General features: G+C 47.2%; 2 protein-coding genes across 5 annotated transcripts; both read left to right on the top strand.

The window, feature by feature from the left end:
• Positions 1-7,307: 7,307 nt before the first annotated feature.
• Positions 7,308-13,928, top strand: FCRLA (Fc receptor like A). 3 transcript variants are annotated; one of them, XM_017646702.3, is made up of 6 exons: positions 7,308-7,463; positions 10,363-10,401; positions 10,636-10,833; positions 11,617-11,883; positions 12,350-12,634; positions 13,469-13,928. In XM_017646702.3, the coding sequence occupies exons 1-6, from the start codon at positions 7,385-7,387 to the stop codon at positions 13,768-13,770; spliced, it is 1,170 nt and encodes a 389-aa protein (XP_017502191.3). In that variant the 5' UTR covers positions 7,308-7,384; the 3' UTR covers positions 13,771-13,928. The 3 variants fall into 3 exon arrangements, with proteins under 3 accessions (XP_017502191.3, XP_017502192.3, XP_036879932.2); XM_017646703.3 differs by having other exon boundaries at positions 7,309-7,463; positions 10,681-10,833; XM_037024037.2 differs by lacking the exon at positions 10,363-10,401 and having other exon boundaries at positions 7,348-7,463.
• A 989-nt stretch (positions 13,929-14,917) lies between these two features.
• On the top strand, positions 14,918-21,027 carry FCRLB (Fc receptor like B). 2 transcript variants are annotated; one of them, XM_073221521.1, is made up of 6 exons: positions 14,918-16,340; positions 16,623-16,643; positions 16,989-17,243; positions 18,782-19,048; positions 19,724-20,002; positions 20,255-20,538. In XM_073221521.1, the coding sequence occupies exons 1-6, from the start codon at positions 16,187-16,189 to the stop codon at positions 20,404-20,406; spliced, it is 1,128 nt and encodes a 375-aa protein (XP_073077622.1). In that variant the 5' UTR covers positions 14,918-16,186; the 3' UTR covers positions 20,407-20,538. The 2 variants fall into 2 exon arrangements, with proteins under 2 accessions (XP_073077622.1, XP_073077621.1); XM_073221520.1 differs by having other exon boundaries at positions 14,924-16,340; positions 20,170-21,027.
• Positions 21,028-25,346: the final 4,319 nt, after the last annotated feature.

Genomic DNA, 25,346 nt, shown 5'->3' with positions numbered 1-25,346 from the left:
ATAACGTTGTAATTGACGTTTCTGTGTTTCTGTACAGAATAAATATGTGTAAAATTGCTCCATCAAATCAGCAGTTACTGACACTTTCATTTTCTCAGTCATGTGTGTTGGAGGAAAGAAGCCTGTGGTTCTGATAGGTATAGTCTGCTTTCAACAAAGAAATCAAGAGATGTATTTCAATTATTTAACAAATTATGTTAACAAATCCACAGAGGGGCTGAGAGCTGAAGGTTGTGCTCTGTGCTGACAGCCCCAAATAAAGCAGCAAAGAAAAGGGACAGACTATCATCGCCAACCACAGCAGCAGCCTGCCTACAGCTGTGATGTACCTCTTGCCAGCTCAGAATTACCCTGTTTGGCTGAATAAATCTTCAGAGCCACCATTAAAAAGAGTAGGAAAAAATACGCACATACACATTAATCCACTCTGGCCCAAGAACCTCAACTAGTTTCAATTCCTTGAGGAGAAAGAGCCCAGGGCATTATTCTCTATGAAATATCCTTAATTCTTTTATTTTCTGCCAGCAATCGGATGAAAGGTATTGCCCAGGGCACTATCTTCCAGGAATATGTGATTTTCCTTTGAAATTGACGCCCTCCTGGCAGTAGGGTGAGTTTCCCATACTTCTAATGTCTTGAGGGTTAGGGATTGGCTTTCCTTAGGAACTGGGCGCTACTGCCTGGAAGGGAAACAATAGGGTGGGAGGTCTGGTGCATGGGAGACTCAGAGCATCCATGTGCATGCTCTCGGAATGTGTGCTCTAAAACCTAACCACGGGTGAAACACGCACCCAGACGGGGGCATGCCAGCTCATGTTTATCTTGTCTGGAGACTTCCAGCTTCTACCTGAGCAACCTGGCGCCAGACCTGAGTGTATTCTTTCTTTTTAACTCCTCCGCTTCTCTCCCTCCCTGTGTTTTCTCTCTCTCCCTCGTTCTCTCTTTCCCTCCGTCCCTTTCTTCCTCCTTTCTCTTGGGAGATATACACAAACAAGCCAAGTCAAAACTGAGGACTAACTATGTCCTACATTTTCAAATCTTAGGAACGAGACAGATGGCATAATTATTGATCCTATAGATTTGCAACTAGCCATACAAGAACTCAAGTCACAATGCTGCTATAAATAGTAAATAAAGGTATAATAAAGGAATATTATGAAAAATTCCATGCTAGTAAATTTGACAACTTAGACAAACTGGACAAATTCCTTGATAGACTCAAATTATCCAAGTTTATTGAAGGAGAAATAGACAATCCTAATAACCCTATATCTGTTACAGAAATTGAATTTATTATCAAAACTTTCCCACAGAGAAAATTTGAGGTCCAGATGGCTTCGATGGTGAATTCTAATGAACCCCAATGGTCTAACTACTAATTTACACAAAATCTTCTAGAAAATAAGAGGTCAGAACACTTCCCAACCCAGACATCCAGGTAAAGACATTATAAGAAAAGAAACCTAGAGGCCAATAACTCTCTTGGACATACAGCAAAAATTTGAAACAGAATTTTGGCAAACAAATCCAACACTATAAAAAAGAATAATACGTCTTGACCAATATAAGGCTGGTTTAATATTCAAAAACCAATGATTGTAATTCACCATATCAACAGAATAAAAAAAAAACAATCATTTAAATAGATGCAGAAAAAGCATTTGAAAAACTTCAACACTCATTTACGATTAAAAAAAAACTAGGAATAAAAGGAAACTTCCTTGACAGAAAGCATATACAAAAAAATGTACATCTAACATCATTAACAGTGAAAAATTGCATGCTTTCTCCCTAAGACTGGAAACAAGGTGAAGGTGTCTGCTCTAACCACTCTTACTCAGCACAGCGGTGGAAGTTCTACACCGGGCAATAAGGCAATAAACAATAAAATAAAAAATGCACAGACTGGAAAGGAAGACATAAAATTGACATGATGGTCAGTATAGAAATTCCCAAAGAATCTATGTGCAAAAAACTCCTTAACAAATGAGTTCAGCAAGGTTATAAAATCAATACACAAAACTCAGTTGTATTTCTTTTACACACACACACACACACACACACACACACACACACACACATGTATTTACTTCATCATGAATCAAGTCATATTTTTTCTTTTCTGGTAGAAGACTGAGCCAAAGAAGCAAACACAAGAGAAAATAGATTCATGTTTCAGTCTTTAATCTGACTTGCCTTTTACTGCCCTTTTCCTATTTCTTCCCATTTTTTGCCCTTTCCTACCTTCCAGGTATTACCTCATCCTATAGAATCCTCCCACCTAAGCTTGTCTTGCTTCATTCACACTCTATACTATAACTCTGAAACCTTTTAAAAAATACATTAATAGAAACTTGTGTTTAATCAAATTTTAGGAAACAGTATCACAAGTTTTCTTTTTTAAAGAGAATGCCATAGTGAAATAAAAGAGTGACTGTTTTTTTTAAATGTCTGTCCTGCTCTTTCCAAACCCCTAAAATACTGAGTTAATGGGTGATGGACATTTCAGTTAAACACACTCAATTGTATTTCTATACACTAACAATGAACAGTCAGAAATTTGTTTTTTAAATAATCACTTGCAATAGCATTAACAATATGACATTCTTGGGGATAAATTTGGCAAAAGATGTGCAAGGTACGTATACTAAAAACTGCTGAGAGAAATTCAGGAAGACTTAAATAAATGGAGAGATATGTTGTGTCCATAGGTCAAAAGACTTGATGTTATTACGACTTCAGTTCTCTCCATTCTGATTTATCAGTGTAGCTCTAATTAAAGTCTCAGCAGGCTTTTTTTAAAAAAAGAAACTGACATCCTGTTTCTAAAATTTATGAGGAAATGTAAAAATATTTGCATGGAAATGCAAAACTTAAATGAGATAGCTTTTGAAATTTTGAAAAAGAAGAACAAAGTTGAAGAGAGTCCAGACATAGAAACATATTCACGGCTCATTTATTTTTGATAAAGATACCAAAACAATTCAATAAGGAAAGCATATCTTTTTAACAAATGTTGCTGGAACAATTGGTAGCCATATGTAAAAATTAAACCTCAGTCCTTAACTTATACCATATATAGAAAGTGACTTAAAAAGGATCATGTATCTAAGTAGAGCTAAGCCAATAAAAGCTCTAGAAGAAAACAGCAGAAAATCTTAGTGACCCTAGGTTTGGCAGCAATTTCTTAAATAGGATTTTTTAAATGATCTATAAAAAGAACAACTGATAAATTGGACTTCATAAAAAATTTTAAATGTTTGTTTTTCAGAAAACAATGATAAGAAAATGAAAAGACAAGCTACAGATTGGGAAGAAATATTTTCAAAACATATACCTGACAACATGAATCTGGAATAAAAACAAACTAAAAACTCTTACAACTCAATAATAAAAAAAACAACAACCCATTTTTCAAACATGACCAAAGATTTGAATTGATATAAATATATACAGCTAGTAAATACATGAAAAGATGCTCCACATTATTAGTAATTGGAGAAACGCAAATTAAAACAGATCACATCACAATGCGATATCACAACACATCCATTAGAAAAGCTAAAAGTAAAAGGACTGCCTATATGAAGTATTGGTGATGATGTCCAATAGCCAGAACTCTCATACACTGCTAGTGGGGTTATAAAATGGTTCAATGACTTTGAAAAAACAGTTTGGCAGTTTATTAAAAAGTTAAGCATATTAGACCTAGAATTATAAAACTTGCAGAGGAAAACAGGGCAAAAGTTTCATGGTATTGAATTTGACAATAATTTCTTGGATATGACATCAAAGGCACAGGCAACAGGAGAAAAAAAAGTCCGACTTCACAAAAAATTTAAAAGTTTGTGTATCAAAAGGTAGTATCAATATTTCAATATTGTAAAAGGACCATGCACAGAATGGATGAAAATATTTGCAAATTACAAATCTGGTGAGGGATTAATATCCAGAATATATAGACTCAACAACAAAAATGATCCAATTAAAAAATGGGCAAAGGACTTGAATGGACATTTTTCTAAAGAAAATAAACAAACTGCTGATAAGATGAAAGGCAAAATCTGAAAATAACTCACATATCCATTGTCAGCAGAGTAAGCTGTGGTACAATCACATAATGGGATGTGTCAGAGTAGTGAAAATTAACTGTAACTACACAGAATATCTGTGCTGAATCTCAGAAACAACTGTTCAGTAAAAAAAAAAAAAAAAAGAAAAAGTAAGTTTACTGCTAAACACCTTTTAGAATGACCAAAATATGGAACACTGACAGCACCAAATGCTGACAAGGATGTGGAGCAATAGCAGTTCTCATTCATGCTAATGGGAATTAAAAAGTACAGCCATTTTGGAAGACAGCTTGGTGGTTTCTTATAAAACTAAACATACTCTGACCACACAATCCAGTAACTGCACTTACTTCCGTAAAAGAGTTGAAAACTATGTCCACCCAAAAACCTGCAAACGATGTTTATAACAGCTTTATTGGTAATTACCCAAACTTTGAAGCAACCAAGATGTCCTTCAGTAGGTGAATGCATACATAAACTGTGGTACATCCGGACCATGGAATATTATTTGGGGTTAAAAAGAAATGAGCTATCAAACTATGAGAAGATATGAAGGAATCTTATATACACATCGTTAAGTGAAAGAAGTCAATAGGCTACCCACGAAATGATTCCAACTACACGACATTCTGGGAAAGGCAAAACTACCAAGACAGAGAAACGATTCGTGATTGCCAAGGGGTGGGGGTGGGGAGGGATGAATAGGCAGAGTGCAGAGGGTTTTTAGGACAGTGAAAATACTCTGTTTGATACCATAATGATGGACACATGTCATTACGCATTTGTCCAAATCTGGACAATGTTCACCAGGCATGAACCCTAATATGAACTGTGGGCTTTGGGTGGTTATGATATGTAAATATAGGCTCATCAATTGTACCAAATGTACTGCTCTGTTGGGGATGTTGAAAAAGGGAGAGGCTGTGCATGTGTGGGGACAGGAGGTGCATGGGAATTCTCTCTGTACCGCACCCCAGTTTTGCTCTGAATCTGAAACTACTCTCAAAAAAATAGTCTTTAAACATGAAACACACACACACACACACACACACACACACACATCTGGCCTGAAAGGTGGAGATAAGGAATTCAGGGCCTGTTGTCCCAGCCCAGCATAAGGCTAATAAAAGAAATTGATAGGGGAGAAAGAAGAAAGCCAGTCTCAGAAGAATAAATACAATGTGATTCCATTTATTACAAGTTCAAAAGTGCAAAATGTCACAACTATAGAAAAGGGAATGATAACTAGAAGATCAGGATTGTGGTTGCTCATCACAGGGAAGGAGGAGGGCGCGATCGGACGCGACCCGCGCAGTGCTTCAAGGGTAACGGCAACACTCTAGTCCTTGAGCTGTGCGAGGACACAGAGGGGCATGCTGCCTCATTTGTTTTAAAACAGTTTTTCCATCTTCCATAAGTATTTTTTATCAACTCAAAAAGAAAAGAAAAAATTAGCATCAGCCCTCAGTGATGACCAGGAGCAGCTGAGGATGGCGTCAAAGCCTAATTAGTGTTGGGATAGGATGCGGGCAGGGACTTGCCGCATCTCCCTGGGAGAGTTCTGGGGTGATCTCGATGGCAGAACTCCGTCGCCGTTAGCGCGCAGCAGGCCCGGCGTTGCTGCTTCCCAGTGAATCACACCTGTTCTAAATAGTTCGTTGATCAGGCTCCAAGTTAAATTTCCCAGAGAGTCTTAGTAGGAATTTAGTTGTGAAGAGTTATGACAGCTTCAGCCCAGGTCTTTGGAAACCTTCTTGCTCTCATACTGAGAGTGGGATCCTGTCAACTGCTGGCAGTAACGTAGAGGCCGGACTCTATCTGTCTGCCACCATGGTAAGAGCAGTTAAGGAGAAGGGGGGCGGCGTGAGAAGGGGAAGATTTTTGTGGTTGGTTTAGAAGCCCCTTAAAGACTTGTCTAACCCCGAGATTCTGTCTTTAGGGAGTCTTAGGGGTGGGGGTCTATCTGCACACATTCATTTTCTTGCTTTTCTTAGAGCTGCTCAAGGCTTTTCTTCCTCTTCTGAGCTGCTGGGTCTTTCACATTCACGTCGGCTGCCTCACTGCTTCCCCCACACCCATAATCAACCCCCTTGGATTCCCTGGGGCCACCTGCACCAGAATGTACGCTGCTCAGCTCATGGAAAATTTATCTAAATGCTTATTTTACATTGAGACATCTGCTCTCTCATGCCTGATGCCCGTGCTGATAATATATCTGCTCTGATCTGACATTTTTGCATGGCTGGAAGATCATGCTGGCCGTCCCTCTGCCTTCCCCCATTTCTGATGACTTTTTTTATCTCCATGTAACTAACTGAGGGCCTGGTGGGTTGTTCAATAGGGAGGGGAGAGGAGTGCGGCCTCTGCGAAAAGCAGGGCCCTCACATCCAGGAGGATTTAATCAGACAGTAAACATTTGGAGGCAAGTTACAACGGTTCCTATAAGGCCCCTGGAGCTGAAGAAAAACACTGTAGCTCCCGTATTGCCCCTATTCCTGAGTCTCCTCGGGTTTCTCAAGCTATCGGATGCCTCCTGTCTCCAGTTTCCTCAGAATCGGTGGCTTGAGCTTTGGCCATGACCCTGATCCCTGGGCTTACTGCTGGGTCCTCTAGAAATTTATAACTTTTTTTCCTCTCCTCTTTCCCAGGGACTCTCTCTGCCTCCTACTCAGATTTCCCACCACCGAGCAGCCTGTGTGGTCCTGCAAAGCAGAGAGCTGAGGCATGAGTCTAGAGAAATGTGTGTAAATTTGGGTGGGCTTTGGAAGGTCAGAGCCTACAAGGGATTCATCTGCTGTCCGCGCTGGTGCCATGGCCAGTCTTCTTTCCCCTTCTTTCTTGCTGCAGTCTGGTCCCTAGAAACATGTAAGGCCTGGAGCAGGAGTGGGTAGGGTGCTTGAGTTCTCATCACTGTTCTCCAGTGATTTTCTGTGTAGCCTTCAATCAATCTCCTGCCTCCTGTCCCCACTTGTTTCACCAGGAAAATGGGTCGCCGCTGCCCCGACCTTCCCCAGAGCATTCATGAAGGCCAGTGGGGTGTCAGACCACTGCATGCTTGAAAGGTCTCTGAGCTCTGTGGGGGAATTCTTGAACAACTGAGCATGCTACCATTTCACCTTTAACCCTAAGCATGCAGGTGATGCCGGAAACAACCTGGCCAAACCTGAATGATAAAGCCTATCACAAAGTTGAAAATAGGCCCCAGATGTAAGGAGATGAGACAGTTAGATTTACTTCCCCTTTTCTAATTTGAGAGGTTTCACGTTGAAGAAAATCAGTGCGTTTGAGGCTGAGACCTAAACAGAGTCACCATGAGGCTGGGCTGCGTCTGCATAGCTGGGGCCTTATCCTTTTCTCCCACTGTGCCCTGGGCAGCCCCGACGCTGCTGGGTGAGTAAAATGTTTGGATGTTGGTGGGAGGATGATATGCCTGACCGAATTTGGGGAAAGGTCCCAAAGGAAGAAGAAAAGGTGGACTAAATCTAGTCCTCCAAAGAAGCCATGTTCAGGTGGGATATGAAGGGTAGAAGTAAAAGGCCTTGGTGTGCAGGATTAAAAGGCTCTTTCTGAATATAAAAATCTTCCAGTCTCTTCCATCCTGAAAGTCCCCTTGATGGGGATGCCCTCTTTAGTTACAATCTCGACTCCTTTTTTTCCTTTTCTCAGATAAGTTTCCTCAAAGAGTGGTCTGCACTTATCATCTCCGCTTCCTTACTTTCACTCCCTCCTCGACGCTCAGCCTGGCTTTCCCCGGGATCGGTTTTATCCAGGCTGCGGTGACCTCTGCACTGACCAAGGAACTGTCTGCTTTCCAGTCCTTGTGCTGCTGGACTTCTCCGTTGCGTCGGGTGCGTTGGCATCGCTCTGTCTTGGCATTCTCTACCCCCCTGGCTTCTGTGGGCCGCTTCCTCCTTGTGCTGCACATACGCGTCTCCGTCCCTTTGTTGCTCTTCTCTTTCCCTTAAAGACTGCATTTTCTACTGTTGCATCCTTGCCTCTCTACCCTTGTTTCTTTACACAATCCCCTTTGGGAGCTTATTTGTCTGTATATTTTTTTACCACTACAACTATATACTAAAGAGCCCTAAATCCTATCTCCGTCCATAATAGTTCTCTGGAGCTTTGCCTTCAGATATCAAGCTTTGCACAAAACATCTCTACCTGCGTATTTCACAGGTATCTCAGCACAGCGTGACTGGAGCTGGACTCCTCTGTCCTGGGCCTGCCCCTATCCGTCCTGATTTCATATTTCACTATTTGTGATCTCCATTAACAGCATCCACCCAGATACGCAGGCCAAAAACTTGGGACACAACCTAGACTCCTGTCCTCTGCATACGACCAGTCAGCAAGTTTGGCAAAATGTACCTTCTAAATCGTTCTTGGAGCCACTTTCTTTCTTGAAACATAGCTAATGGTATCCTAGGAAAAGCCCTCATCACCTCTGACTGCACTAGTCCCATAATTTCCCAACTAATCTCCCTGTCTCAGCTTTGTGTCCTTGAAATGAATGCTGCAAGCTGCAGCCAGAGTGGTTTCTACAGATCGCATCTGCCAGCCCAGGCTCATGATCCCGGCCCACAGGCCCACATAGCCTGACCCCTATTTTACCTCTTCCGCCTCCACTCTCACCCTCTGAGCCTTGCAAGTTACACTCTCATTAATCTCAACCTACTGTTACTCATACACCAGACTCTTTCCTGTCTCAAGCTTTGCTCATACAGCTGCCTGTGCCTGAAATGAGAGCTCTCCCCATGACCCCCTATCCCCATCTCACCCACAGACTTGTACACATCCCTGAAGACTCAGCTCAGGTGGCATCTTCACCAGGAAGCCTTCTCTGAATTCTCCTCTCTGCTCCAATGGCTGCCTATGATACCTCTTTATTACTTTTCCTCCTCATCTCTTATGCCCGGGCTATCCACCAAACTACGAGTTATTTACAGGCAGGGACAATGCTTCTTTGTTGTTGACTTTTATGTTTGAACTGTCTTATTTATGTTTGAATCCTTAGCATCTTGCCTTGTCTCTTTTTAATAATTTGTTGCATCATTTTAATAAGCAATAGAAACAGGACTGAATGGCTGCATTAAGATACAGGTACAGCACTGGTTCTGTGGCAAGAACTCCAGACTTGTGATCAGACGCTCTGGTTTCCAGCCCATCTTCTCCTATTTACTAGCACCATGTCACTTGGGAAAATTCACTTTTTATATTTATGAACTTCGTTTTCTTATTCGAGAGAATAATAAAACCCGCCTCATAGTTTATTGAGTGAAAGTGATAGGCAGCCTAACAAGATTTTATTTTTAAAAAAGGAGAGGAGGCTGGGTCTTGTTGAGTCAACAGTGGAGGAACTGAAAAGAGGTAGCAGTGGTGAAGGAAGCAGAAAGAAGATCTAAAGAAAGCACCTGGTACTGATATAATGAGAATAAGGAAGTACAGGGGGCCTTGCTACGGTACATGGTTAGAGAAGAGTATTGGGCCTTTGGGAGTAGAGGGGACAGGGGCAAGTGGGTCAGGGAAGGATGGAGTGAAAATTGAGTATGTATGCATGGACGTGGAGCCAGAAGAGGGGAGAGGGATCGAGAGGGAGAAATGGAATTTACTTGCCTGCATCATCCATGGCGCTAGGGGGTAGTTTGAGGACGCGTGGTGTGGAATTCTAAGTTTCAATCTGGAAGCAAAGAAAGAATTGTTCCATAGTTACCACGACAGGCTAGGATTAGAAGGTCAGGGCTAGAGAGAAGGACATAGAAAGGGCTGTGCAGTCGCCAGGGCAAGTTCAAGGGACAGAGGACATCAAGGTAGAGGTGGTTGAAAAATGAAAAAGGAAGGAGGAGAGACACAACTAGGTGGTAGATAGACATAGCTAATTGCAAGCTGCTTGGTAGATGAAATATTTGAGGATGAAGAGCCAAATGGATTTTGGGAAAATGAAAGTATGGAAGAGAGCCCCCAAGAAAGGTCTGAGGACTGACACAGATCGAGTCCAAATGGTGAAGTAAAAAGAATACTGATTTTGGATTCGTGCAAACCTGACTCTCTTGCCCCATTCCCTACTCTCTTTTTAAACTTTGAATCAGTTAGTTGACTTTTCTAAGCCTGTTTCTTAAGATTTATGAAATGGGGGTGAAACCATATACCTAGAAATCTTATGGAGATTAAATAAGATAATGAGCAAAAGCATCTAGCAGTGTCTGGCCCACAGTAAACACCCCGTGAGTGATAAAATCTGATCATCTCTCTTTCTCTCCTGTCCTGTGGCTGCCTGTTCTGGGGTCATCAGTTGTCTTTGGCCTCTGGTTTCCAGCACCAGCAACTGGTGGTGAGTTCACCGTTCTGCTGTTTTCTCCCCTCCCTCTTCCCCAAACCACAGCCCATTCACTGAGAATGTCTGGAAGCCAGTGAATTGAGTCAAAAAGTATCACTCTGAGAAACCCATATGGATCTCTTGGAAAAAGAGTTATGGGGTCTCACTATTCTCACTCTAAAAAGGATGATTCCCCCCCGAGAGGGAGGGGCCCTGATGGAGGGCAATTTCCTGCCCTCTTTCTCCAAGTCACAGCATCATTTTCGGATTTTTCTTCAACCACGCCCTCCTCAGCTGCCAGTTTTGAGACGCTGCAGTGTGAAGGACCTGTCAGCACCCCGGACAGCAGCTGCCACCCCCATGAGCACTTGATGGATGCAAGGGAAGTTGACTTCCAGGTCAAGGGCTACACTTTCAGTAAACCCTTCCATCTGATTGTGTCCTACGGTGAGGTCCTGGGAAGGACTGACCGGTGCAGGCCTGTTCTTGCTCCCATTTCCCAAACCTCTCCTCTCAATGCCACAGTTCACTCAGAAAGGTGCCCCAGGAAACTAGCCATGGAATGAACTACTGTAGTCCTCCTTTATTGGCAGGATATGTTCCAAAACCCCCAATGGATGCCTGAAACTTCAGATAGTACTGAACCCTTGATGTCTATGTTTTTCCTATGCATATACTCCTATGGTAAAGTTCAATTTATAAGTTAGACACAGTATGAGATTAATAGCACTAATAAGTAATAAAATAGAAGAATTTTAACAATATACTATAAAAAATGTTACATGAATCTAGACTGTCTCTCTCTCAAAATATCTTACGGAACTGTACTCACCCTTGTTGCTCTTGTGATGATGTGAGATGATAAAATGCCTACGTGATGAGATGAAGTGAGGTGAGTGATGTAGGACTGACGTATCATTAGGCTACTGTTGACCCTCTGACCACAGGTCACAAGGAGGATCATCTGTTACCAGACTACAGTTGACCATGGGTAACAGGAAGCAAGACCACAGATAAGGGGGACTTCTGTACCCTCTTCCCCATCTTCAGCCCACAGAAGCCAGGGTACCCTCAGTCCTGTGCCCCAGAATAGTTGTTTCACACTCCCAGCCAGGCTAGTGTTACCTAGACCCTCAGAAAAAGTTTGGGGGGGGTTCTATGGTGGGTAACCCTGGGGAGGGTTCCCCAAGAAGTCAATAGGTCACACTCAGCTCTTGCTTTGGGCCACAGACTGGCTGATCCTCCAGGGTCCAGCGGGGGCCATATTTGAAGGAGACCCACTGGTTCTGCGCTGCCAGGCCTGGCAAGACTGGCCACTGACCCAGGTCGTCTTCTACCGGGATGGCTCAGCTCTGGGTCCCCCTGCCTCTACCAGGGAGTTCTCCATCGCCTCTGTGCAAGAAGCAGACAGCGGACACTACCACTGCAGCGCTGTCTTCAGGAGCCCTGGTCCTGGGAGCCCAGAAACAGCATCTTCTGTGGCCATCAGAGTCCAAGGTGAGAGCTAGAGGTAGTGTCACTGCGGCAGAGGCAGGTGGGGAGAGACAGAAGGACCAAAATGCCTTCTGTTGGAGGTGGGATGGTCGCCGAAGGCCTGGGAGCAGGTGCTGGCAGGTGCCCGAGGGCGGCTTCAGGTGGGGCCGCGTCTCAGCATTGCCTTTTTGAGGCATTCAGCTCAGTCCAAGTCCAGCACGTTTCCCACGGCTCTGTCCTGCAGAGCTGTGCTTCCCCGTGGTCGCTGATTGAGTGACGGGACTCCTGCTGCATTTGCCCACCTCTGGATCTTTCCTAGTGCTGTCCGCTGGAAGAGAGTGAGAACCAGAAAGGCTCAGAAAGAACTTTTCTAACAGCTCAACCCTGAGGGAAAGACGGGGAGGAAAGTGTGACCTGGTTCGTAACCTGTCATGGGTCCCCCCGAATGTAAGATGCCTAAGCTCTTCTTTTTCACCTCTCTCTCCCCCAGAACTTTTTCCAGCTCCAGTTCTCAGAGCCACCCCCTCTGCTGGGCCCCAAGCGGGCAGCCCGGTGACTCTGAGCTGTCAGACGAAGCTGCCCCTGCACAGGTCGGCCGCCCGCCTCCTCTTCTCCTTCTACAAGGACGGCAGGACGGTGCGCAGCAAGGGCCTCTCCTCCGAGTTCCAGATCCCCACGGCCTCACAGGCGCACTCTGGGTCCTACTGGTGTGAAGCAGCCACTGAGGACAACCAAGTTTGGAAACAGAGCCCCAAGCTGGAGATCCGAGTGCAGGGTGCGTTAACGCGCGTGTGTCTGGTGTGTGTGAGAAGCCGGGGGGTTGGATGATTGGACCGATGATCTGAGGTTCAGTGTGAGAGGGTCAAGAAAGGTCAGAGCAGAGGCAGGAACAATGAGCCCAAGTCGCTGGTGATGAAAAAGAGCACAGGATAGAACTTCTCTCTCAGGCCGTGGTGCATCCCTCACCAAGACCTGAGCCAGACCGACACCGGCTGCCCCATAGACCTTATGCTCCCTACACGAACCCTGGGCATTTGTGGAAATACAGTGTAGAATGAGGGTGAGGTGGTCTGGAGGTTATGCTCAATCCTGGGAGCCCCTGTTAGGAAGGCTGCACTTGCCCTGCAATGTACCCAGAGGACGAATCCATGGTCATGAGCTGGCTTGAAGCCATGTTATCAGAGAGATAGTGAGAGGAATGGAAGATATTCTTCCTGAAGAGGAGGTGACTCAAGGTCAGCAGAGGTGTCCTTAAAATGCTTAAGGCGGCACAAGAATGATGAACAACACCAATGTCATATATGATAAAGGTGACCTAGGATTAGGTACAACATCCCTGCTCCCCGCAATTCGATTCTGCCTTGACAGAGGAGGAACTGGCTAATATCCACAGCCCTCTGATACTGAGGCCTCATCGCTGAAGATTTTCAAGAGACATAGCCAAGCTTCAGATGCAGATTTGGGCTCGGAGGGACACTGGAGTCCCCAGGTCTCTGCTGCCTTTGGGCCCAGGACCACTTTCAGAGGGCAAGAAGGACTGATCAGGAATGTGAGAACAGGGCCTGAGCCAGAGCTCACTCTCGCATGTGCCTCCTACCCCCTAATCCAGGTCCTTCCAGCTCCACTGCAGCCACCGCCTCAAATCCAGCTCCTCAGAAACCAGCTGCTCCAGAAACCACTACCCCAGAGTCCCCTGGGACGCCGCCTCCACCACCCACCCCTTCTTCTGGGGATAAAGGCTTCTCCTCTCCCCTGAGAGTGCCAGACCCCCATCTGTATCACCAAATGGAGACTCTTCTCAAGCAGATGCAGGATGTCAGAGTTCTCCTTGGGCGCCTGGTGATGGAGGTGAGGGACTTGTCTGCCCACCTGAAGCTTGAGACCACAAAGGGTCCTGCTAAATACAAGTAAACAATTCACCTGCTGTACTGCTGCACTGCCCCCAGCAAATCCAAGCCCCGTTTTTCCTCTTTCCATTGTATACATATGCACGCATAGTTTTACAAGTTGCCCAGTGTTTTGTTAGAGTAATGGAGATAGGTGAGTATAAATAAATTTGTTCAAAGTGATCATTGGACGTGTATTGTGTATTCACTCTTAGTATGTCAACATGACCCTGCTCTCCAGACCAGGAATTGCCTTCCGTTGCCCAGACCAGAACCTGGTGATTGAAAGAGATGCAGCAAGATGGATTAATGCAGCGGTTTCAACAGGGGCAAACACTACCCTCCTCCCCACAGCCAAGGGGACAGGTGGCAATGTCCAGAGAAGTTTTTGGTTGTCAAACGGGCAGGGGGTGCTTGGCATCTACAGAGTAGAAGCCAGGGATGCTGCTAAGCAACCTTTAATACACAGCACAACCCGTTGCAACAAAGGATGATCCAAAATGTCGACAGACTGAGAAGCCCACCCTACCAGCCCCTGGGGTGGCTCTTTGACTCTTCTACTTAAACCTTCCCCTCTCGGACTCAGTCAGCAAATATTACTTACATGTAGGCATTTTGACGGCCTCTGCCACACGCCCACGTTTATGCTGTGTTAAGTATACTCGTAAGACAGTGTCTGTCTCTCGAGGGTTTAGACTTTGGGATGGAGGGGCAGTAATACCCCTACCCAATCTAAAACGATTAAAGCAGACTACATAAAAATTCCCCACAAGAAGCTACTGGACTCAGAATATGTGATCAAGCATAACAGTGCCAGGGCAGCAATGATTTGTCTTAATTCATTTGTCTCTGAAGTATTTTTCTTCATAAACATACCTAAATCTATTTTAGTGCCATAATAATACGTTTTTCTATACTTGGATGGCTTCTCAGCCAATAAGAGCCAGCCTGAAAGACTCTACAGTAACCGTTGGTGAATGTCTTAGCACACATTTCACCATTTTATAGCGACCTCAGCCAATGAGCATTCTACCATGTACCCTAAATCACACGTGTGGCATTAGCCACTGGACTCTTTCTTGTGTGCTATGCACTCTCGGCACAGTTTTACAATGATTTACAAAAGATGTGCATGTGGTCCCCACACACATGCCACAAAGAAACAAAGGGAAAGAATCATGCAGGATGTCAAAATTGAAGTTTTATGGTGGTTCCCAGAACCCGCCAAAACGTGAGTTTTATGGTGATTCATAACACTTTCAAGGGGAAGGATCAGGAACAGCTGGAAATTGGTAAAAGTTCATAAATATCACTGAGCCCGAGAGGCTCAGTTAACAACTGTATGAATGTGAGTTGCAAGAAATGGTGACCAGAGATATGTCATGACTTGCGTGGATTTCAAAAACCAGAAGCTCAATTGGGAATGGACCCTGCTGAATGCACCTCCAAAGATACATGGCAACCCCAGCATAATTTAAATGACCAGTCACATTTCCCTGAGAGGCATTTGCATTTAAAAGAAGGACTAGCACAGTAAGAGAAGCTGTGAGGGAATTCTCAGAGCAGTGCGTGGGGCATGGGCAAGCAAGAGGGGAAGAGCCTGTATTAGGGAGCTGACAGTGTCTGATAATCCATCTCCTTCCTGCCAGAGTTCCAAGAAGGTGCCCCAGTACTAAACAGGGGAGGACAGGAGACTGTCCAAGGAGACATACTATCAGGCTGGAAAATTCATTAAGTATTTACGTGAGAATTCAGGTTCCCTAGGCCTCAGGGTACGATCACATGGCTCGGAGCACAAGTAGAGCGGGCATGTCAGAACCGAGCCCTGGGGCACTGGCTTCTCTGCCACAGGTAAGGAGACCTGGCACAGGGACGTGGTTGGGGAAGGGTTGCAGGGACGGGTGGAAGGAAGGCAGAGGAGAGTGGAGATGCCAGAGGGTGAGACCACTGGGGTGGGCAGGAGAGAAGAGTGTTCCACTTGCTGAGGGCTTAACTTTTCAAAGAAGGGGAAACACACTCCAGGGAAAGTGGGACATGGGAAGACAGTCACTCATCTGTGGGAGGATGTGACCTCTGGGTGCAGGAAACCCAGGGTCAGCCTCCCCAGGCCTCCCGGCAACGTCAGCATGGAGTGAGCAGAAAAAGGCTGTGGGTGGACCTTGAGGGCATGAAGCTGTGTCTTCCTCCAGGGAGGCTTACAGGGCCAGCTGGGAGGTGGGGTGGGAGTGAGGTGTCTATGGGAGCCTGAAGGGGGCAGGGTCACCTGCCAGAACCTGGGTTCTGTGTGGCTCTCTTGGGCTGCAAAGGGCATAGGTTTTGTTCAGCAGGCCTTCTGTACAGGAGCTGGGGCCGGTTTGAGATACAAGGTGGCTGTAAGGAGGGCTGACACATATCCTGCGTGCCTCCAACTGTCTGCAGTCCACGGTCTTCAGGAATTAGGAATGGGCAGGAGAAGCAGCAATGTCTGCCAGTACCTAGTTGTCAACACTGGCCACCTCCTCTCCTTCCCCCGTCCCATGTCAGCGCATCTCCATGCTTCTGCAGCTGCTGCAGGGACGTCTGCCACGTGGGCCCTGGCAATCCTCCTGCTCCTGGGTGAGTCCTCAAGGAACAACAGGGGCACAAGGGCCTGGGGTATGGGGAAGAGTGGGGGCCAGGGCGTATTTGGGGAGGAGATTCAATCCTCGACTCCAAAGACTTCATGGCCTATTTGTGGAGGGGTAGAGAAGAGGGGGCTTTCTCAAAGCTGGGGACACTAAAGGCAGCATAAAAACAGGTCTTGAGACCTCTTGAGACTTTCCTATGGTCAAGAGAGTCCTTTTCTTTCCTTTTGTCTCCAACATTCTCCTTCTCCATTCTTTAATTCTTACCTTGCAGTTCCAAGCACTGGGCAAGCTGGTGAGTCTTAACATCCCTCGTCCCAGTTTTCTACAACTTCCACTCCAACCCCCCGAAGTGACTCACATGGGTGCCCCCACTTCTTGGTTGTTCTGGGATAGTGTCTCTTCCTATGCCCCCTCAGTCCTTGTGACTCAGTTTGCCTGTGGGCACTTGGAGATGGGTGTTGACTGAGGGACTGAGAGTCTGTAGCCCAGTGAGGTCTCTCTTCCTGCAGAGATGGGTTAGTAACATGGGCTGGGTCCCAGAAGATGGAGTTTTCTGAGATTTTCCAACCTCCAATCACATCTTTGGGCATCTGACCTTGATTCTCTTTTCCACGTGACCCCCTCCCCTACATCCCAGCTACTCTGGAGAAACCCATATTGTCTCTACACCCACCCTGGACTACAATCTTCAAGGGGGAGCGGGTCACCTTGCAGTGTGATGGGTACCACCCCCTGCTCCTGGAGGTGCGGCCCATCAGCACCCTCTGGTATTTGGGCCACCTACTACTGCCCTCTCACAAGAAGAGCATCGAGGTGCAGACACCAGGGGTGTATCGATGCCAGACACGGGGAGCACCTGTCAGCGACCCCATCCACCTCTCTGTATCCAATGGTGAGTGAGCAGTGGGGAAGGGTCAGGACCTGTCTTCTCTGGACATACTGGCCCTCTGATGGGAGAGGACACCAGGCCTCTCACATTGGGGCAGGAAATGGGGGCTGTCTTAAGTCTTTGGAGCAGGTGGGGGCCTGGGTGGATGGCACTATGTGAAAGATGGCCCCAAAGGTCCCCTTGGCCTCCTGCCCCAGCAGGCAGCAAAGAAACATTTCTGTTTGTTTATGAGACGAGCTCAGAAGAGCAGAGGCACTGAGGATCTGGGATACCAGACAGAGAACTTTGCAGTGGGGCAGGAAGAGAAAGGGCAGGACAAAGCAGGAAAAGTGAGGGTCCCTGGGCAGGCTGCATGCAGCTGGGGGAATTCCTGCTGCCTGCAGTGTGGCGCTTCTCCGTGTATCCCATCAGCAAAATAGGGTTAATAATAGTATCTATCTCTTTGGTTGTGAAGATTAAAAAACGAGTTACAACATTTTAAAGAAGAAGGCAGCAGTTGAAGGAGGCACTTAATCAAAATGTTATTACAGACAGATACACCTGTGCTCATAGGGGTCAATTAAGAAACTGACTCCCAGGGGATGCCTAAAGGGTTTCAAAACAGGAAAGGAGAAATAATAATTTGTTCATTAGGGCCCAGGATTGGCTTCCTCACAGGAAATATTATGTCACCTTAACCCAGGAGACAGTAATTTGTATTCAGAGTTTAAAGATCACCTCTCACTGTGCAGATGTGCACTTACACAGAGGCCAGGTCCAGACTCTGTGGTTTGTTATTTGAAAATTGACAGTGAGCACAGATAAAATTCTGACCAAGAAGGTGGATACTGCTTGCAGAACTCTTGTTCTTACCGAATTCTTGTTGTTGTTACCGAATTCTTCCTCAGTGAAAAATACCTGAAATGGCATCTAGCACACATTCTGGCTGTGTGTTAGCTTTGATGGGGATGGTAATCAGGTAAACATGGGCTGCTGTAGGAGATGCCTACGGCTGTCCTGGGGGAGAAGCAATGAAGTCTTCTGGAAGGGGTAAGGCCTCAGCCTAGACGTGTAGGACAAATGGGCCACACCTGAAACAGGCAGGTGCAAAGGCTCTGCGCTCAGAGTGGGGCCAGTTCTCCCAGGAGCTCCGTAAGGCTGGCCCAGCCCGTGTTAGGAGTGGAAGGTGGAGAGGGTGAAGGAGACACGGTGCAGGGGAAAAATACTGAGATGTGCTGGAGAGATGAAGGGGCCAGGTCAGGAAGGCCCAGATGACATCCTAAGAAATTTAAACTTGATTCTGATGGGCATTAGTCTTCGAGCCTGGAACCAAGTCTCAGCGTCTTTGTCTTCCTAGGGCCTAATGAAAGATGGGCCTTCCCCTCTCCTGCCCACTGGCCTCCTAAAGCATTAGGTCTGAGGTGCCTGCCGCTCAGTAAAGGGAATAGAGTTGGCAGGGAGGGAAAGAGCAGCTGTGTGGGGGAAGCAGGGCGGTGGAGAATGGGAGACCCCCAGGGCTGGACTTTCTTTGGGGTAAGGCTTGTCTGGGGTGACTGTCATAGACTGGCTGATCCTGCAAGTGCCCTATGCTGCCGTGTTCGAAGGCGAGCCACTGGTCATGCGCTGCCGCGGGTGGTACGACAAGGTCGTCTACAAGCTTCACTACTACCACGATGGTCAGGCGGTGCGCTACTTCCACTCCAGCGCCAACTACACGGTGCCGCAGGCGCGCGCCAGCGATAGCGGGCGCTACCAGTGCTCGGGTACCATGCGCATCCCGGTGGAGAGCGCGCCCATGTTCTCCGCCAAGGTGGCCGTGACCGTGCAAGGTAGGGAACACCTGGGGCCCCGGAGGGAAGCAAGCCAGTGCTGGGAGATTCTGGGACAGGAACCCATTGGGCAAGGAGAGGTTGAGGTTCAAGTGCCTGGCACGTGGCAGATCTGTCAGCTAGCCCACGTCCGCTTTCTCCTCTCCTCCTCCGCAGTGAAGGCACACTTCATCTGTAGCCCGCGTGGCGGCGGGTGTCCCTCCCCATAGACACCCCGGCTTCTTACTCCGGGTGGGGACCCCACGCAGCGGGCAGCTGTGTGCACAGGCCCAGGCGGGGTGGCGGCGGCTGGGTTGGGCATGGGCGAGGGGTCGGCTCCTGGGCGGCGCGCGAGGCAGGCCCAAGGAGCCCCTTCTAGCAGGACCCGAGCCGGGGAGTCCGTCGGGATGACGCGTGAAGCGTCCGGCCTGGCTCGCCTCCTTGCAAGCTTTCGCGGTCCCTGGTTAGCTCGGTCCTCCACCCCCGGCCCGCACTTCAGGTTTTCCTCCCTCCCTCCCCGCGTGTGTCCAGCCTCCTCCCACCCCTAAGTGGCCTCCCGCCCTCCCACCCCTAAGTGGCCTCCCGGTCGGCGACGAGCCCTGGCGGGACACCCGAGGGAGAGGGGCTCGCGGGGCCGCGGACGAAGGGACCCTGGGTTAACGTGCACGCGCGGCCACGAGGCGCCCCTCTCCGCAGAGCTGTTCCCGGCGCCGGTGCTGCGGGTGCTGGGCGGGGAGGAGGCCCGCGGCGGGGTGGTGGTGCGCTGCCACACGCGCCCGCACCCGCAGAAGCGGGACACGCCGCTGCAGTTCGCCTTCTACAAGTACAGCCGCGCGGTGCGCCGCTTCGCCTGGGGCGCCGAGTACACTGTCCCGGAGCCCGAGGCCGAGGAGTTGGACTCGTACTGGTGCGAGGCAGCCACCGCCACGCGGAGCGTGCGGAAACGCAGCCCCTGGCTGCAGCTCTCCGGGCGCGGTGAGGCCACCCCCGCGGCGCGCAGCCCCGCCCCTCCCGGGCCGCCCGCGGCGCGCGGCCCCGCCCCCGCCCCGCCTCCTGGCCGCCACGATTCCTGCCCCCCCGCCCCGCCCCGTCCCCAAACGCTGGGGGAGAATGATTCCAGCCGCGCTGTGTCGCGTTCGCAGGTTCTGCCCTGGGCTTGGCGTCCACCACCGCCCCGACCCCGCAGGCCGCAGCCTTGGCGCCGGATAACAAGCCGCTTTCCTTCAGGAAGCCCTCGGTGTCCATATCGGTCCCGTCGGTCACCTCCGTCCCGAATACCACCTCGGCGGGGCCGCAGTTGCTCGCGGGCAGAGCCTCGACGGCTGGGCCTCCGGCCTGCGCCCCGCCGACGCCCTTGGATCGATCCGCGGGAGCGCTGAAACCCGACGTGGGCCTTCTGCTCCGAGAAATGCATCTGCTCCAACGCCTCCTGAGCCAAGTGGCCCTGGAATTAAAGGGGCCTCAGGCCTTCCCAGAGCACAGGGGAACACTCGAGACCCCCACTTCCCGCTTTGCTGTGCGCCCCGGAACCCCAAGGACAGCTACTGTGGAAAGCTGAAGGGGAGGGAGGCGTCTGCTGTCCTCACGGTCGCCTCTCCGGGCTCATTCATCACTGGTCTCTCCTGCTTCCCATCACGTGGACACCTTTCAAAACCATGTCTGTGTCCCTGTGTTTTGCTGTGGTTTTTAAAGAAGCAGCATAAAGTGTGGGGGCCCATGATTTCAATCTCACAGCATGTTTGAGCAGTTTGTAATCACAGGGCCTTCCCTCTGATCTCTTCCTTGGCCTCACAGAATTCGGGAAGGAAGTAGAAATGTGTTATCTATTACTCTGCGGTTTGTGTTTGGAAGTAAATATAGTCATCCTTGGCTTTTCATGTAAACCCACCCACTGCATATTTCAGCAATTTTTTGGTACCTAAGGTCATTGAGGTAACTCAGCCCTTTGGGACATTATAGTAGGTCAACTTGCAATTATTCATAATGAATTTAATGTTGATTTAAAAGGCTTTCAGTTCTATTTCTGGTGAGTTTCTGTCCTTACAGTCCTGTGTTCTGTTTAGTTTTGGAGAGGGAAGGGTATCTTTGTGGGCCTCCTGTTCTGGGCTATGAGAGTCAGAGGTCTGTTAGACGCCCCCAGATGGACCTTCTGCCCCCTATTAGACACACAGACTGATGGGCTCTGGTTGGCAGCAGGTAGGCCAGGCTCACTTTAGCCATAAATTAAACAGGTGGTACCATTTGCATCCAGAAATCTCTTTGAAGAAAGTTTAAACAAATTCTCAAAATTGAAGAATTCTAGTTTTTAGGTTTTCACTTCCCTAAGAGCCATTCCAACACTAACACACCCAGACACCCATGCGCGTAGGTCCATATCCCACCCTGTCGTGACTTTACCGTCACCTGAAGGAAAAAAAGCAAGAGGCCATTTCAGTTGCTCCCTTTAAGGGTTTGCTCCTTTTAAGTTCCACTTTCATGAGCCGCCATCTGCCTATGAGAGCCGCTGGCTCTCTGCTGGGCTGGTGTGACTTTGCTCCCAGGTCTTGTTCTCATCGAGTCCATAGCCTTCCTAAGTTAAGCTTCGCTGTTTGGGCTTAGAACTGATAACAACTCTGCCCTCCCATCCTTGATTCCTATGTGATAGCTGTTCAGTCACAACCCAAATTTTAACCTTTTCTGTCTGAGTGATTAACCAGAATCACATCAACATTCTTCATCATACTCTTCTTAGTATCATTCTTCATCATGTTGTTATAAAGTCTCTGGTTATAACACAGGGAACGGCAGGAAGGTACACACATAAATTACAATGCAACGTGATGAGTGTTCTATGAAATACTATGGGAATTCAGAGAAGGAAGCTGAATCTTGAAGGAAGAGCAAGAATTCATGTGGAGATGTAGAAAGAGTGAACGGTAGGGCCTGTAGGCTGAGTATGCAAAGGCATGGAGACACAAACGACCTTATTGCAGAGCTGCAAAAAATTGGGAATGGTTAGAGAATTTCGTGGGTTTATGTGTGGGGAGGTGTATTTGAGGGAGAAGGTGGCAGGAAATGAACATGGGGAAGTAGAAAGGGATCAAAACATGGAAGTCTTGGTATGTCCTTTAACCTGTCATTATTTAGGATGGATATTTGGAAGCATTCTTTACTAAGGGCATCAATAAGCCTTTCTGGAGGGGATGATAATTTAAAATTTAAAAAGCATAGTCAAATAAATTGATCTGGACACTTACATACTCCTGAGAAGGTATATCCACATCCCTATAATCCAGTTCTGGGGTTCTGGTTTGTGGGGGTCTTTTAGGCTCTGATTTCCAGCTCTCCAGTGCAGGCTCATCTCATGTCCCTTGCAGCACACCTTCCCTGGCTACCACCACTCTTCTTCAGTGACCAGCCTCCTTCCTCTGCTGATCTTGTTTCCCTGAGGTTGTACCACCCCGGATCTAAATAGGAAATGGCTAGCATTAGTGCCAAGAGGCTTAGTGTAATCAAAGCCATTAAATCTCAAGTCATTAAAAAAATCAGTCGATCATTTTTTAAGAGAGCGAAAGAGTGGACTAGCCACTCACAGGAGAGCTGGGATGGCAATATCTCCTTCACTCCCACCTTGTCAGCAGTCCCAACATCCTCCTTCTGGCCCTGCCACCTATGTCCATTTAGAGCCAGAGATGTAGGGGGTCAGGAAAAACAAGAACTTATGTGTGGAGAATGAAAATCATTCATGGTTCAACTCTTTGATCTGAGTGTATGTTGGGGGTTGGGGAGATTGACCTTTGTGCCCTCTAGACTCCAGTGTTTTTAAGCCCTCAGCTCTCATAGGCCATCTGCTACAATATCTGCAAATGATCTCCCAGGAAGGCCTGCGCCAAGGAAGTATCAGGAAATACATGACAGGCAACTGACTGGCCATGTTCTCTGGAGGAAGAGGGGTAGGAGAGCATGTCCTCATCTAGTTTCTGTTAAAGGTCCCACCATGCATTTAGGGAAACAAAGACTAGCTAGCCCAGGCTGCCCGAAGAGGACCTCAGAGCTCATTCCCCCTGCAGTAGGAGTAGCAGTAAAGTGCTGGAGAAGCCTGGGAAGGAAATTACCTGTCTCCGGTTCTCCGGGCAGTTCTATGTCTCGGACTCAGGCCGCAGACCTAACCCTGTGGGTGTCCATACCAGATGCCTGGCAAGCAACCCGGATGTCCTCCACGAGAGAGCAGGAAGGTTCTATTTGGATTTCAGCCTTACTTTCTTACTCTGTCCTCCCCACATCTTTGTTTCTTATCTCAACTTCTTTGGGTTCTACACGTAATGACTTTTTTCCTGAGAGACTGAATCAAATCCTCTAAGTTGAAGTCCAAACTCCCTATCATGGCATATAAAGCCTGTTCATGCTATACCGCATCCTATGCACTGCTCACGTATAGTTCGTCCTGCACACCGACCACTTGCTCTTTCCCCAGCACGCCAGCGTCTTTCATGCCTCTATGCCTTTGCTTATATTTTTGCCTCAACCTCTATGGGGGGCTGCGGAGGCCTTGTGAGCCCAAGCTGCCACATCTGCAGAATGAGGGAAATAAGAATAACCTTACAGGGAGAGACAAACAGTTTCTTTCATCATTAGAGGTTTTAAGACAGGGGATACTAAGGTGCTGAGAAGCACAGAGGAAGGGTGCTAACCCAACACGGGCACTGACAAATCACTTCCCAGGGAGATGACGTCTGCCAGCCCCTTCTGATGAACTATTAGGTCGTTTCTATATTTTTGCCATTTTAAATTATGCTGCAATGAATATCCTTATGCCTATATCCTTAGGCACATATTCGAATATATTTCCATAGGATAAACTCCTAGATGTAGAATTCTGGATCAAAGGATTTGAGTCCTGTTTATTTTAATAGGTATTGTCAAATCATCCTTCAGAGAGATTGCAGGAATTTGCCCTTCCGCTGTGCATGAATGAGCTTGTCTCTCTTACCCTGCTCAAGAGGGCACATCCTTATACTTCTCTTTCTTAACTAGACCCAGAGAACCTCTTGACTTTTATCCCCTGCTGAATGCCCCCAGTTGGATCCTATAGCATTACCAACCGTGTGTCACACAACAGCCCTTCACCGCAGTCCCTCTGGAGTCAAAGCCTTTTTGTAATGCTAAGTCAGCCATCTTCGGAATTCCTTGCTACTCGATCCACAGTGGAGTAAGGGAAACACTTCTCACTTTTCCTCCTTAGTAAATGCACACTGACTGCCAAGTCGAGCTCTTATTCCAAGCCCCTCACCCTAGTTCTTCACCTGGTTCCGACATGTAGCTCATCTTGGCTTAGTTTATTCCCTAGTCACTATACCTGCAAAGAGAATTGGTTTCAATGCTTGACATCCTTTTCATAATAAGAAGCCTCTTATAATTGTACAACCCTGATCCAGCTGACGTCTGAGGCTGAAGAACTGGTACAACACGCTTTTGTCTTTTTCGGTTCAAATGAGCCAATCTCATTACAGTGATATGAGAGATGACTGTTCTCCCGCTCTTAACAGGAAATGTGCCCCTAATGCAGCATGTTAAGTTGTGTGAGAGCCAAGCTAATGAGTTTTGGACCTAGAGATGGCAGAGTAGAGAGGTTAGGAATTATGACTGAGGAGCCAACAGACGGATTCAAGTGTTGCTTTTACTGTTTATTCTGAAGTTCTATTTCCTCATTTGTAAATCAGAATAATAATAGTATCTGCTTTATGGAATTGCTAGGAAATTTAAAAGAGATGGTATAACATACCCAATACATAAGAAGCATAAGGTATTGTTGTGACTAAATCACTGACTCCAAAATAACATTGGTCGTAGGATGCACCTCTAAAGAGAACACTAAGAAACAAAAGCATAGCCAAGTGACCACACAACGACCTTTAGGCTTGATTAGAAAGAGAAGTCTTAAAAATCATAAATCATTCCCACATATGTATGAAAGTGAAAATATACTGGAAAAAATGGGTAAAGTGTTCCTAAGACTTTTTCGCTTTCAGAGTCTGCCTTTTTTGAATCATTCTTGGACTTAGATTAATCACTGTCCATTTTTTTCCACTCTTATAACAAATTGTGTTCTATGAAGAGCATTAGTAATGTAGCATTTCTTAAAAGAGGTCATAACGAGAGTAGCAGTCATTGTTGCCAGCTAGCTTTGCAATTATCTGGAGCTAGCTTACTCTTGACTTCTGCTTCAGGAATGTTGTTTAACACGTCTGATTCATCACCCACTCCACCTTTCCCCACAACCTACTGTTTCACTCTTGTCTCTAGAAATTTCTTCCAAGCTCTTATTCCCATTCTGTGAAAT

Source organism: Manis javanica, chromosome 14 (genome assembly GCF_040802235.1).
Source record: "Manis javanica isolate MJ-LG chromosome 14, MJ_LKY, whole genome shotgun sequence".
Classification (NCBI taxonomy): Eukaryota; Metazoa; Chordata; class Mammalia; order Pholidota; family Manidae; genus Manis; species Manis javanica.
The sequence above is the reverse complement of the archived record's forward strand: the minus strand, read 5'-3'. Positions and strand labels throughout refer to the sequence as shown.

Excerpts from the sequence above, each read along its gene's own strand:
- FCRLA (XM_017646702.3), top strand. The coding sequence starts at position 7,385 with ATGAGGCTGGGCTGCGTCTGCATAGCTGGGGCCTTATCCTTTTCTCCC. Across the intron at positions 10,402-10,635 it reads TCCAGCACCAGCAACTGGTG|TCACAGCATCATTTTCGGAT; the intron begins GTGAGTTCACCG and ends TCTTTCTCCAAG. Across the intron at positions 11,884-12,349 it reads TGTGGCCATCAGAGTCCAAG|AACTTTTTCCAGCTCCAGTT; the intron begins GTGAGAGCTAGA and ends TCTCTCCCCCAG.
- FCRLB (XM_073221520.1), top strand. The coding sequence starts at position 16,187 with ATGGGCAGGAGAAGCAGCAATGTCTGCCAGTACCTAGTTGTCAACACT. Across the intron at positions 17,244-18,781 it reads CCACCTCTCTGTATCCAATG|ACTGGCTGATCCTGCAAGTG; the intron begins GTGAGTGAGCAG and ends TGACTGTCATAG. Across the intron at positions 20,003-20,169 it reads GCTGCAGCTCTCCGGGCGCG|GTTCTGCCCTGGGCTTGGCG; the intron begins GTGAGGCCACCC and ends TCGCGTTCGCAG.